The sequence below is a fragment of the Polypterus senegalus genome, chromosome 15, assembly GCF_016835505.1.
Source record: "Polypterus senegalus isolate Bchr_013 chromosome 15, ASM1683550v1, whole genome shotgun sequence".
Taxonomy (NCBI): domain Eukaryota; kingdom Metazoa; phylum Chordata; class Cladistia; order Polypteriformes; family Polypteridae; genus Polypterus; species Polypterus senegalus.
The window spans coordinates 133533428-133547341 of NC_053168.1; the positions used below are offsets into that span (position 1 = coordinate 133533428).

The following is a 13914-nucleotide window of genomic DNA, read 5'->3' on the forward strand; positions in this document are numbered from 1 at the left end:
AAAAGGCCTTACAAGTGTTTAAAAAAAAAAAACTATATATATATATAATATGGTAGTCCAGGTCTAATTATGCAATTTTCATTCCGTTATAACTTATTAAGTTTATTGCATAGAAAATCACCAGAAAAATCCCGGACCTTTGAGAGGTGTGTGAACTGACGACATGAAGAATCGTCTTTGTGCCGAACTAGAATCGTCCCTGCATAAATCAGTCATCCAGACAATCTGAATCTGCATAATTATATCTGGACCATATATATACAGTATATGTATATATATATATATATATATATATATATATATATATATATATATATATATATTGTGGCAGTAGGGGGCGCTAGTGCTCCCTTGAACCCTCAGGGATGACTCCAAACACCAGGTAAAAGTCCAAGACTCTTTATTTTCACTCAAAGTGCACCAAGCACCTTCCACACTACTCATACGTTATTAAATCACTATTAATAAACACAATAACAAAACACTCCTCCTCGCCAAGACACTTTGCTCCTCTACCTCCCAGCTCAGCTCAGTGTCTGGACTGAGGCACCGTCCTTTTATAGCCCCTCACCCGGAGGTGTTCCTGTCCCAGCAGTCCACAGTTCCTTATTCCTTCCGGGTCAGGGCAATCAGTCTTTTATTTCACCCCGGGAGCACGCCATTCCTTCCCGTCACGTGACCGTGACGTACTCCCGGGTCATAAGGCACAACAGAGCCCATAAGTCCCCCACAGCGCCTCCTGGTGGTCCCCAAGGTATCCAGCAGGGCTGTGTATAAACACTACAGAGTCCATAAGGCCCTGCTGGACCTCGGGGCATGATCCTGCTGTCGGGAGAGCTCCTCCTGGCGGCCTGGGGTGCGGACCGGCCTGGGAAGCCGGCAGTCCTCCACTATATATATATATATATATATATATATATATATATATATATATATATATATATATATATATATATATATATATATATATATATATATATATATATAATGTGCTGACCCCTTGACTACTCTATAGGCAAGTATCAAGGATTTGATCTTAACATGTGGTGCTTCAGCGACACAGTGTAAAAGGCTGAAAACATCAGATGTGCTGCTGCATTTTGAATAATGCTCAGCAAATGGTGACGCATGCCCATACTCCTGCTAGCAGAGAATTGCAGTAGCCCAGACATAACAAGAACAAAGCGGAGCAGGAGTTGTACTGTGTACTTTGTCAAATGTGGTTTTGCAATCCACCAATCACAGTGTTTCATACACCCTTCAAACCCATAGTGCCCTGCCAGATCCATTTTCTATTAACTGTACAGGTATTCTTCCATCAGTACTGTATCTGAACCTGAACACATAACACATTCAGGTTTATCATTTGTCTAGTAGTAACGTATATATTAATAGTATGTACATGGACACTTAAGTACAAAGGTAAAATTCCATTAGATCAAAGTCCTCTGGACTTGGAAAAAAAATGGTTATAATGGGGATTTCTTTATAATTGGAATTAGAACCAAGATTTAAGCATGGGGTACAAATAAACAAGGTTTATTTTTTGAAAAAAATCTGTGATCCATAAATTGCTCCTGTTTGTGTTTTTGTGTTACATTTTTACATAAAAGATCATGATACAAAGTTTGAGTCACTATTGACTTCTATTGTGTCATAAACATCTTTCTTTCTGCATGAAAACATGAGATTACATTTTTTTTTCAATCATCACTACAAAGTACATGGAGTAACAGATAAAAAATATATTTTTAAGTTACTGTAAGTAGTCCTTTAAGCATTAATTCAACGATTTGGAAAGTTTAATTCAAATAAAATACAGAATGGGTAAAAATGTATCTCAGAACCTTTTATTTGGGTGGTGGTAATATGTATATGTTAAACAGACAGGCTTCTCCTAAGGAAGGCCAGTGCTGACCTTCTGGTTTCCAGTTTGCTTTCTGTCAGTCCATTTTCTGACCCGGCTTTGCCAGACGCAAGGCCCTGAATAAGATGACCATTTTTGTAGGCTACACACTCACATACATGGGTATTTTCACTCTCAATTCATCAATTTAGAGCCTTCACTCCATCTTGCATGCTTATCTTTAAGAAACTAGATTACCTGGAGAAAGCCACACTGATTAGAAGAGTTGCAAACTCCACAAATATAATACCCAGGCTAGGATCTGAGGACATGTTCTTGGAGCTGTGAGGCATCAACATTAACTATAACATCACTGTGCCACCCTGTTTATATCTCAAGCACTGCATTTCTACTGACAAGCTGCTGTTTTCATTGTCTTATACAGTAATATATATAAATGGGTATTTGTTTATTTGTGAAGAAAATAATCAAAAGATTTGCATTAGGTTGGAAATTTATTTTTCTGTTTAAGTAGATGAAACAAACATTACTAAGTTGTAAATCTGAAATTTGAATTAAAAAGTATAAGTAATACTTCAGGTAGAAGGCCATCTGTTGTTTCACATGTCAGCATTTTTTTTTTCTTCTCTTTTTGCCGGACTGATTTTCAGATACCTTTGTGACCTCCCAGCATGCTCTCCCACAGAATATGAGCCAATTTGAACAGCAGGCACTTCCCCAGCAAGCATTTGACCAGCAGGGATTATCACAAGGTAACATTTGGCTCCATGAAATAGTTCTCAAAGGAATATTTCCATTTCTGAGTTTAACTTGTTTATATTCATTTTCTTTCCTTTTAATCACAAAAAACAGTTGCTTTACAATGTTTAATTTATAGAACGTCAGAAGCCAGACTTTTCTGATTAAAAGAAGAAGTATTACTGAGCCGTAAGACTTCAGAGAGCAATGGCTACAGCAAAAATTGTTTTACAGATATTTCCTTTTTATTGCACCTTCAGACAAAATGGTTCTTAGTTGGTTCTTTTGTTCTAGAAGAGTGTATGTATCGTAAAATGAACCAAGGCAGACAGAGATAAAGACTTGGAGAATCCTGATTGTTATGAGGGCAATAATAAAAAAGTAAGGAAAATAATTGGCATGCTGTGCCAGGTTTCAGTTTACGCTGCTATGGGTCAAGAGCTCTGTTCTTCTTGGAAGCTGGTTCCCAAATTAACCAAGACGTCTGGTGTGGTATCCGGTTATATAATAATAATAATACATTTTATTTATATAGCACCTTTCCCATGCTCAAGGTGCTTCATATGTGCTCTACACAGGAAGGGACAGGGCATGGTGTGCAACAGCCAAGGTTTCATGAGACCTTTTCTTGTAGTTTTTGTGCTCCATTCAAAACAAGGACACACATGATGTAGTTAGTGGCTGCTTTACATCCTCAATCTTCCACTCATGTTTCCATTCACCAGCACCCAAGGAACAATCTCGAGACATTGGTGAGAGCCACTAACTTTTCCTACCATTCTGCAAATTGCAATTGTCTTCTGGTCTTGCTATTGTCTATTTCCACACAGTCAATTTTATGTGCTGTCAACTTGTTTTTAACATTCATCAAACTCTATAACTTCAATCAAACACTAGAGTGTCAGGTGTGTCACTGTGCTGGGGTAATCTCACATTGCCAGACGTGATTATTAGATTAAGAATGTATGTTTCTTGATAACTCATTAAAGCTTTTGTTGTGAATAACTGTGAAATGCTCTACTGACAAGGCTTCACCCACAGAGTTTTTTCCTCTAAAACCCCCTTTTAATTTTCTCCAGTCCGTGCACTTTTAATGTTTGGTGTTGCAGTGTCCCATTTCTCCACATGTATTAGACGACTACATAAAATAACTGAAAAGATGAGGAGTGAGAAAAAGGAGCTGAATAAAATACTTGAGAATAAGAGAAAATAAAAAATAAAATTGCTGTTATTCATTCACAAGCTCAATAGCACAAAGCAACTAAAGCTTGATTAATTTATGAATCTTTCTGTCATTTTCAGTGTTGCACCACTATATGGCATAACAGCAGCAAAAGTGAGAAAATTATGGTCTATATAAAAATAGTCTTTACTGTTTATACAGATGACTTTTAAAAGCTTTTGAAAGTTTTCATACCTTCTCCAGATTGATACTTTTCAGTAGTGTTATTCTGGATTTCATTTTGTCTTCTGTCGCAAACTGTACTGAGGGACTTCACAGCAATTCGTTTTATTTAATCTGAATTTGTTTAAAGTAGGCAAATTTGGACTCTGTTCAAATAATATTTATATAGGCTGACCAATAAATTGCAAGACTTTTGAAAGGAATTAATTTGTGCGTCACCACCACTTTGTGATAGATCTGTAAACATCTCCTTGCATACTCATTCTTTTGTCAATTCCACAGTCCCCTTTACTCTCACTCATGAGCAGTACCCTGAGGTACTTGAACTCCTCCACTTGGGGCAACTTTTTAATGCTCACCTGCAAGGAACAAAGATCAAGATGCTAAAATCCAAAGATGAAAGTGGTTCGGTGTCAACTCGGTGAAAAAACAATCTTGGCAAAAAGACAAGTTGGCGAAAGACAACTCGGCGAAGAAACTACTTGGCAAAATGTAACTCGGCGATTTCCTTTACCAGTTGGGTAATAGTTTGGTTGAAAGGGCTATATTCAATAAGAGCACGCACAAAAAGGCGAGCTTCAAAAGGGCGACCTCAATTGGGCACTGCGAATAAAGGCCCGCGTAAATTTAGGCAAACTTCAAAAGGGTGACCTCAATTGAGCGGGGCGAATAAAGGCGTTCGTAGATAATTTAGTTCAAATGGCTCTGGAATATGTGAAGAGCAACAAAGGTGCAGATCTACTCATAGTTGAAGGCAACACATTGCACATAATCTACAGCTTCAAGTGTAACACAACAATGAGTAAGAGCAGAAAACAACGAAATATAGAGAGCTTTAGAAATAGTTTGTTAGAAGTTCATGCATTAATTAATTGGATGTTTTAATATTCTTGCTTTCGCCTTTTTATACGTTCAATCATTGCCTTTATCTAATAAATTTTATGTAATAATTTTGTTGCATTTGCCTTTATTCAAAGCACCCAATTGAGGTCTCCCTTTTGAAGTTCGCCTTTATTCGATGCACCCAATTGAGGTCGCCCTTTTGAAGCTTGCCTTTATTTACGCGCCCTTATTGACGGATACCGGTTGAAAGAGATTTTTTAATTATATTTAAATGACAACGTGATTTAAAATGTTGAAAATAAATTTATATAATTGACGAACAAACTTTATTCTGCAGATGGAACAAACTCTATCTTACATTATCTTCTGCAACCAAAATTGCTAATCCTTTACATAAATTGTATTGATTGTAATCGTATGATAACGTTATTTAGAATTCAAAAGGTGACCTGTGAGTATGACTTAAGGAGTATCTTTACTCTCAACGTATTGGGACTCTCATAAAGCAGGTGATTTTGTGGATTTTCCGGCACCCTATGTTGTCATTTAAATATCATTAAAAAATCTCTTTGAACCTAACTATTACCTAACTGGTAAAGGATGTCTTTTCATCGAGTTGTCTTTTTGCCGAATTGCCTTTCGCCGAGTTGTCTGTCACCCACTTGCCGGATGAAAGTATCCTGTTATATTATTAGACTGCCAAACACAACTTAAGATTTATAATAGAATGCCCAGGCGGGAATGGACAGCCAGTTGGTTTAGATCTTTGACTTTTTTGTTATCATTGACCGTGGATCCCAACCAAGAGGTTTATATTATTTCTAAGGATGCTGTTGAGTGGAGTTTTTATTTTTTTTCTCTTCTATTTTCAACTGGCCATATCTCAAGAATAATATATGCAACAATAACATATACTGGTTGGGTCATGTCTGTGCTAATCAAGTTGCAGTCACTGTGTTTATTTGTTTAAACTGATCTGTTTTTTAGTTGTGTGTGTTTAGCAATTGGTAAAGTTGGTAATTGAATTATACCTGAGAACTTGTTACAGTGTTCTGATTCTGCACTGTAGTGAAGAATACTATACAAAAGTAAGTTGACATGACATTCCGTTACCTCAGATTAGGAGATATTGATTCTCATTGCAGCTGCATCTCTTTCATTCTTGAACTTTTCCAATTTGCTCCAGAGATCACAATGTGATGAGGCCGAGAAGACTACATTAAAAGACACGAGATACGGCCCTTTTTTTTTCCTCAGATAGAGACTTCCCAAACCTCACTTTCATGCTATCTAATTTTGTTTTCAATTAAATAATTAAATACTATTTTATTTTACCTGTAAAACTTCAAAGATTTGGGCACTTTTGTAGCCAATTTTCCAAGAATATTGTAACTGAAATCACCGCTTTAAAATTTTATTTTTACTGTCTGCTGGTGTTAATAGAAATCTGAAACACAGAGGTCAATAAAAATGTATTAATGTAGAGTAGTTTGTCACATGCTTTCTTTGTTTCTGTAAAAAATGCAGAGAGTTGCTTTAATGACAAAAATCAGTTGAACAGATCTTCATATTTAATTGTTAAAGCGAGATATACGCATTCATAAGGTATGATGAATGAAAGCAGGGAAAAAATGTGAAAAAACAAGCATTATTTTAATGAGTATAGTAATGGGATTTAGGATGACTGCTTTTTGAAAGCTTTACTTTAAAGATTTAAGAAAATAAAAATTAAAATGCCTCTCATAGAGTTCCTGTGTGCTTCAGCTTGATGTTTAATTAGAAGTAAAAGTCATGCCAAGATTATTTGATTATAAAAGAATTAAATGTATCCTTTGTAAAAAGAGTTACCATATGAAAGGAAATTGATTTATTGTGTTTACTTTTGCTTTTATTAAGTGAGATTCACTGGTACTTTTCTCATAAGATTTTGAAATATGATCTCATTATTACTTAAATTAGCAGTGTGTGTGTGTTTGTATGCGTGCTCAAAGATCCTTTATAGGATTAGATGGGTTTGAAAGTGTTTTGTTATGTTAATTTTAATGAAATACCTTCTAGGAGATCAACCAGAATGCACAATGGATTAAATACTTAATTTGAGCTTTTAGTAATGGAGGTTTAAGTCTTACTCTTTGACCGAACACAGCGACTATGACATTTTATATTATAGGCTGATTGTCATGCATTTCATGGGTTATATCTGTTTTATGAATTATGACTTGGACTTTGTAGTTTAAGCTGTGCAGCTTAGAGAGTAAACTGTCAAAATGAGATCATAAGTTATTGGAATAAGATAGTGTTATGGCCCATATGGAAGACTTATATTAAAACTGTCGCATACCATGATATTTTTGAGAATTCCACTCTTGTGGTCACAAATGAACATGTATATGTTAGAGGAGCAAATGTACTGTGAGTCTCATTTGCACGGCTCTGTTTCCTAGCTGCATGAAGCATAATGCTATTTAAGATTTCTTATACTGTATTTGCTCATATAATTCTTTCTTTTGAAGAATTTTTGAAAGTTTCTGTCATTTCAGTTGTCTGTCAGTCCAAATTTAACAATTTCAGTCAGTAACTTTAAATATGTTTGTTTATTGAGATTAGCAATGTCTAGTGCTGCATTTTATGCAGTTATCCTCTTACAATGGCTTTTTCAAATCATTGATGTGTTTATGAAGTGCATGTCTGCACAGTATTTTAATGACTTTTGTATTTGCATTGTTTCTTAAATGACAAAAAGTACCTTCTTCACATCTCTGTCCTCATTTCCACACATTTGCTACTTGGAGATTAAAACTGGCACCACTGCATCTCTAGAGGTTTGCTGAAAAATCGAGCCGCATTGCCACCATCTGTGAATATGTGCCTGTGCATGTCAAACCTCATGTTGCCCTCATTTTCTTAAGAACAGCCACAGGATAGAATCAGAGGGTACTTTGAAGGTTTTTGCTTCATCAAAAGTGACAGAAACTTTATTTTTTGTTTTTCAAAGTTCCTCCTAGGATTACGAACTTGATATGATAAAGGGTTATGTGGCCCAGAAAACATTAAAATTATACTTCCTGTCAAAAGTTTGGAATTATCCAGAAATGTTTATGTTTTTGATTAATAGCTCTAACTTTATATCAGGAACCTATTAAATGGATTGAAAAATACTGCAAAAAGATTACTAATGCTGCTAATGACTATTACTGCTTGAAATGACTGAATTTCACTTTATTATTCACAAGACTCACTTTTTGCAGTCATTCATTCAGTGCCTTAATGATAAACTGTCTTAGCTTATCCTTAATTAGTTGTGTTTAAATGCTAATTGATTGTTAAAGAAACCTTTGTAATTGAACTAGCACTGCTGAAACCTGTTATACTGTTCAATAAAGCAAGTAAATGATTTTTTCTTGGGTTTCAAGATATTGGCATTCTTAAAGTTCAGCTCTGGCAAAATGAAGGTTATTCCATTTGACAGCTTGCAAGAAACTGAAAATTTCCCACAAAGGTGTCTATTACCGTTTTAAGAGAAAGAGGGCAATCTGGATCTACCTAGGAAAGGAAACGAAGGGGAAGAACATCCCGATACATGACCAAGTACTTTAGATTGTGTAACCTAAGAAACAAACATTTTACAGGTTCTCAGTTGGTTTCTTCCTTTAAAACACTCCAAATACTAGTGTCATTTGCAAAAGAGAAAAGATGACTCCAGCATGCCTGACGTTATATTTTTTTTCCAGTCATCTTCTGACTGTGAGTTATTTTGTCCATTTGAACCTTTTTTATATGCCAATTTCAGATATGACCTTTTCTTTGAAACTCTACCTGTAAGGCAAACATCCTGGAAAAATATCGATTATCTGGGTGATTCCAAACTTTTGTGCTTCTGTTAGGATTACCCTTGGTGAAATGGTCCAAGAGAAGTGAATTAGACAAAGAGTAATCCAAAATTCACAATCACGATAGTCTGAATGGGAATAATGGCAACTTCACCTATATAATGACGATAGTGCTTGGTAACCATATGGCTAACATAGACTGTATGAGCCAAGCCTACTGTAGAGTCAATATGTGGGGTCACCATCAGAAATATGAAGCCAGAGAATCAGTTGAAGTTCCTTTTAGGAGACAGGTATTAGCAAAACAGAGTCTAATGACCAAGAAATTTGCAAAGTGGATGCACCTAAAAGCTAATCAAAGTATTACACTTTCTTAAACACAGGTGACTCAGTGCTAAAATAGTGATAACTTAAAGGGCCACACAGGACTTGCCAACTATGCTATATCTATCTATCTATCTATCTATCTATCTATCTATCTATCTATCTAATCCTGCCAAATACACTATCTATCTATCTATCTATCTATCTATCTATCTATCTATCTATCTATCTATCTATCTATCTATCTATCTATCTATCTATCTATCTATCTATCTATCTATCTATACTACTTTGTTAGACATTTTCAAGTTTTCATCCCAGATCCATTGAGAACTAACCAACTGCAAATCGAGAGCCTACAAGTGCTGTTTTGTTTTGTTGTTATTTAATGCTGGCCTTTGCTGTAAAGAGCACAGTGGCTGATAATCTTTCTCACATTCTGCTGTCCTCTTTGGTTCTGAATACACTTTTTTCTGTCATCAAACTGACCCACTTCTCCATTTTGGAGACATTGGTTACTGGATATTTTTTTGGCCCACTTTTTAACTTTTGTTAGGGTTAAAAGTTACATACATAGTTTACTCTTAAACCTGTCACATCATTTGCCTCACAAAATGTCCAGCTCTCACTACACGTGCACTTGGACAGCTTTAAACTGAAACAAGTTCTTAAATGCTTTCCAAACTGCTTGTTTTACAATATGTAGTGTGATATTACTTCCCTTTTCTCTTCCTGGATAGACGGTTCCTTGCCTTCTGTAAGGTGAATTACCATGGATCTTTTTGGGCAAAACTTCCCAGGTCGCTGTTTACTGTATCTTAAAGTATCAGTAAATTTCTGAGTAACTTAGTACTTTCCTTTCTGTGGCCAATATTTTTTGCCTGCCTAACAGCTTCCTAACAGCCAAAACAGTAGCAATCATAGGGCTTTGTTCACCCTGCATTACATCTGTGTGTTCAAAATAGTTTTTGAATGTGTAATCTTTCAATAAAAATGTTTTAATAGGCTCTGTTTTACTTTAATCTTCAGGGTATACAATAGCAGATGGCTATAATCAACAGTCTCAGTACTCAGCTGTGCAGCAGCTACAGGATTCAAGCACTTTGGAATCTCAGGCCCTCTCTTCCAGTTACCATCAGCAAAACCTGCTTCAGGTTTCCAGCACAGAAGTAGTAAGTATAATACTACAAAAACTCAGTCTTTCAGTATTGGGTTTTCATCACTGTTGTCAAAATTGTTATTTTCTCTCGTTTAGTTTTGTCAAATCATTTTTGTTGATGGCATCATCATCAGTGCTGTTTTGTGAAGCATGTTATCACGATGCTTGAACAAAGATGTGCATGGTCTGGCATGTGATGTCATAGTATACATGTTTGTTTTTATAAATTGCCTCATGGATTGTTTGATGTCTGCGGTTTTTCTTTTCCAAGTAATAACTTACTGTATTTTAAATCTGTGTTTTGCTTTCTGAATCAACTCAATAATCTTATTTGGTGCTTTGGTTTCTGAATATTTTCATCTTTATTGACTACAGTTGTTTTGCTAAATGCTTTCCTAAGAAGCTAACCAAGGCTGTGCCACTTCTCTTTTAGGTTTTTCAAAGAAATATATATATAAAGAATAAAAAAAAAACCCTTTCTTTTACTCCCTTCACTTTTTCTGTAAAAACCTTTATTTTAAGTATTACAAGTGTGAATAATCGATTAATCAATTTAAGGCACAATGGCTTAACCATGCCACTGGAATAAGCCTCTGCAAATAATTTACAGTAAATGTTAGATGTTATCCAGCAATCCCTAAAATATAAAACAGAATTTACAATTTTTATATTCAAGCAGTTAGCAAGTACTAAATGGTTTACTAAAAGTGACAGACATGAAATACAATAAATTAACTGCAACAAAATTATTAAAGCTATGCATAGCATAGAAAATGACTGTCATTATTAACATGGACATAAATGTGGAGATATTCCAGGTTGGTTAATATATGCTGGTCATGACATCCAGAGCATTATTATTTAAGATCAAATAAGCACACAATAAAGATGCTTTGCTTCTACAGATAAACAGTATTTTCTTTTCTACTGAGTTACTTGCTGAGAAATCTACGTGTTAACATGGCTTCTCAGGGATTAATCGCCCAGTTTCTCTTACCTCAATAAGGGTATACATGGCATATTTGAAACTGGGTTTCTGCGAATAACCGGTTTGTTAAAGCGCATGTAAACACACTCAGTGTTGCCTAAAGTCGGCAGTTAATTATCTACAATGCAAGATAACATCCAGACAGTTACCAGCAACAATTCTGAAGTTACTGAATTATATAAAAAAAAACATTTTTGGAATTTACAATGTTGTCCAAATAACAAAACAAATTCGCTATCTCTTAGTGTAAGTGTTGTGACAGATAGGGGGCAGTACCGCTCCCTTGAACCCCTGTCCACGACTCCAGACACCAGGTAAAAGTCCAAACAATGACTTTATTAAATAGCCACAGTGCACAAAGCACCCTCTCCTCATTATATTCATAAACAATCACAATTACACAATAATCCAATCCTCCGACTCCCAGACGCGTTGCCATCCTTCCACCCAGCTCAGCTCGCCATCTGGGAGCTCCCACCAATCCTTTTATTGTCCCTGACCCGGAAGTGTTCCAATCCCCAGTCCATGTGATCCTTTATCACTTCCGGGTCAGATAAAAAGTCCTTTTCTTCACCCTGGAAGCACATCATTCCCCTTGTCCATGCGACTCGGACGTACTTCCAGGGCGTAGGGTAAATAACCATTGTTCCTCCCTGCAGCATCACCTAGTGGCCCCCATGGCATCCAGCAGGGCTGTGTATAAAAACTGCAATGTCCATGATGCCCTGCTGGTCTTTGGGGAAACTCCATACTGCAGGGAGGGCTCCACCTGGCGGCTTGGGGGTATTGGCCGGTATAAACGGCCGGCCATACACCACAGTGTAGAATAAACAACGGTAGTGCTGATATTCTCTTCGGTACATGAGCTGTGATGTGTTGACAGCCACTTGAATGACTTGTGACAGCATGACTACCTTTGTCATTCAACAAGATTGAGAAAGGAGTATTCATTTAAATGTAAAATTAAACACTGAAGCTGTCAAAATGGATAATGGATATTCAGGGAATACCAACACAAACCTTTTGTGAGTTTAAGTGATAACTTAATCTATAAATCCATCTCAAAGTAACACTTGTAACAACACTTGTTGTTGGTTGAATTGCAAGGCAATGATAAACCTGACAAGTTCATCTCCAATGTTAATTGAAATAAATAGCCTTTGCAGCCACCAAACAAGTAGTAATCAGCCAAAGTTTTAAAAAAATACTTTTGGCCTTGCTTAATGTAGAATAATCATTGAAAGCAAATGCCACCAAGCAGATAAAAGAAAATGAATTTCACATTATTTTAATCATTTGTTTCTTAATAAAGGGGTGTGTGGCATTCCCTATATCTATGCAAAAGAACGAAGGTCCAAGTCTTTAGAGTCCTGGTGCTTCCTGTCTTGCTATATGGTTGTGACACATGGACACTATCCAGTGACCTGAGACGAAGACTGGACTCCTTTGGTACTGTGTCTCTCTGGAAAATGCTTGGGTACCATTGGTTTGACTTTGTGTTGCTCATGGAGTCCCTGCATTGTGAGTGTGTGTCGGTTACAGCACTACGGCCATGTGGCGCATTTCCCCCCCGAGGGTGATCCGGCTCGTAAGATCCTCATTGTTGGGGACCCGAGTGGCTGGACCTGGCCAAGGGGTCACCCATGTAACACCTGGCTGCGGCAGATAGAGGGTCATTTCCGGAGGGTGGGACTGGGCTGCGTGTCTGCCTGGAGGGTTGCCAACCAGGATCCCAAATTGTTTTGTCGTGTAGTGGGTGTGGCAACGCAGTGTACCAGTGCAGGCTCACCAACTTGACTTGACTTGTATCTTAATGCTTTACAACCTGCCTGTGTACTATATACATATTTTACTATTTCTTTAACCAAAAAAGCTAGATGTACTTGGTGAACAATTTCTACAAAGATAAGGATAATATCGCTGTAAAGGAAATAAATTGACACCTTAAATTCAAGCCTTAGACTCTTCATTGGCTTAGCATTGTGGTTGCACCAATAAAATAACTTTTGTGTTGTCTTACAATGATATTCACATTTATAGGAGCTACATAATGGATTCTCTCCTGTTTTGGTCACTTTGTTATATATGTAACCGTAAATGAGCTACAGTAAAGACCGGCTCTAAGGTATTAACTTTTACTGAGTAAAGAAACTAATGGACCAATATATTTGCCAATAATTCAGTGCAATTTTTAATTAAATTACAGACAAATCGTCTCCTACAGGAACCTGCCCAAAATGACTTGCACCTGCCACCTGAAAGGACAGATTATCAGGAAGAAAACGAAGAACACAGCAGACGTGCATACAGGTTAGTAGCCGTAAATAGTGACTGAACAAAGACTTTCATCATGTTAATTATCATGGTTTTAAAATAAAAGAGAATGATATTATTATTGTTGTTGTTGATGCTGTTGTTATTATTATTGCTATTATATTACAAATCCATTCATTCCTGTATACTGCTCTTCATTGAACACACACTTGGAACACTCCCGTACATGAGATACAGCTGATAAGCTCAAAGATTGTCCGATATGTGTTCTTGCTGAGGTTTCGCACCATCTGTGCCTGTCTGTTACGTTGTACATGTAAGGGCGTTTCACTTCTATTTATGGTATCATTTTAGATTAGGTGTCCCTAATTACACTGTACTTACCATGTAATTACCTGTATAATTAAGAGTAACTAGGTATTGTTACCTTGTACTTACTGTGCAATACAGTGAGTGTTTGGCTGCTCTCACAGGGCTCAAACGTTG

At 36.6% G+C, this 13914-nt stretch overlaps 1 protein-coding gene across 3 annotated transcripts in view; it reads left to right on the forward strand.

Annotated features, from left to right (window-relative positions):
• The window catches only part of LOC120515544 (zinc finger protein 236-like), a 170054-nt gene that overhangs the window by 89526 nt on the left and 66614 nt on the right, over nucleotides 1-13914 (forward strand). For all 3 annotated transcript variants that reach the window (XM_039736606.1, XM_039736607.1, XM_039736608.1), the window contains exons 15-17: nucleotides 2518-2619; nucleotides 10037-10179; nucleotides 13361-13464. In XM_039736606.1, coding sequence (XP_039592540.1) covers nucleotides 2518-2619; nucleotides 10037-10179; nucleotides 13361-13464 — 349 coding nt within the window. The remainder of the gene's footprint in view (nucleotides 1-2517; nucleotides 2620-10036; nucleotides 10180-13360; nucleotides 13465-13914) is intronic.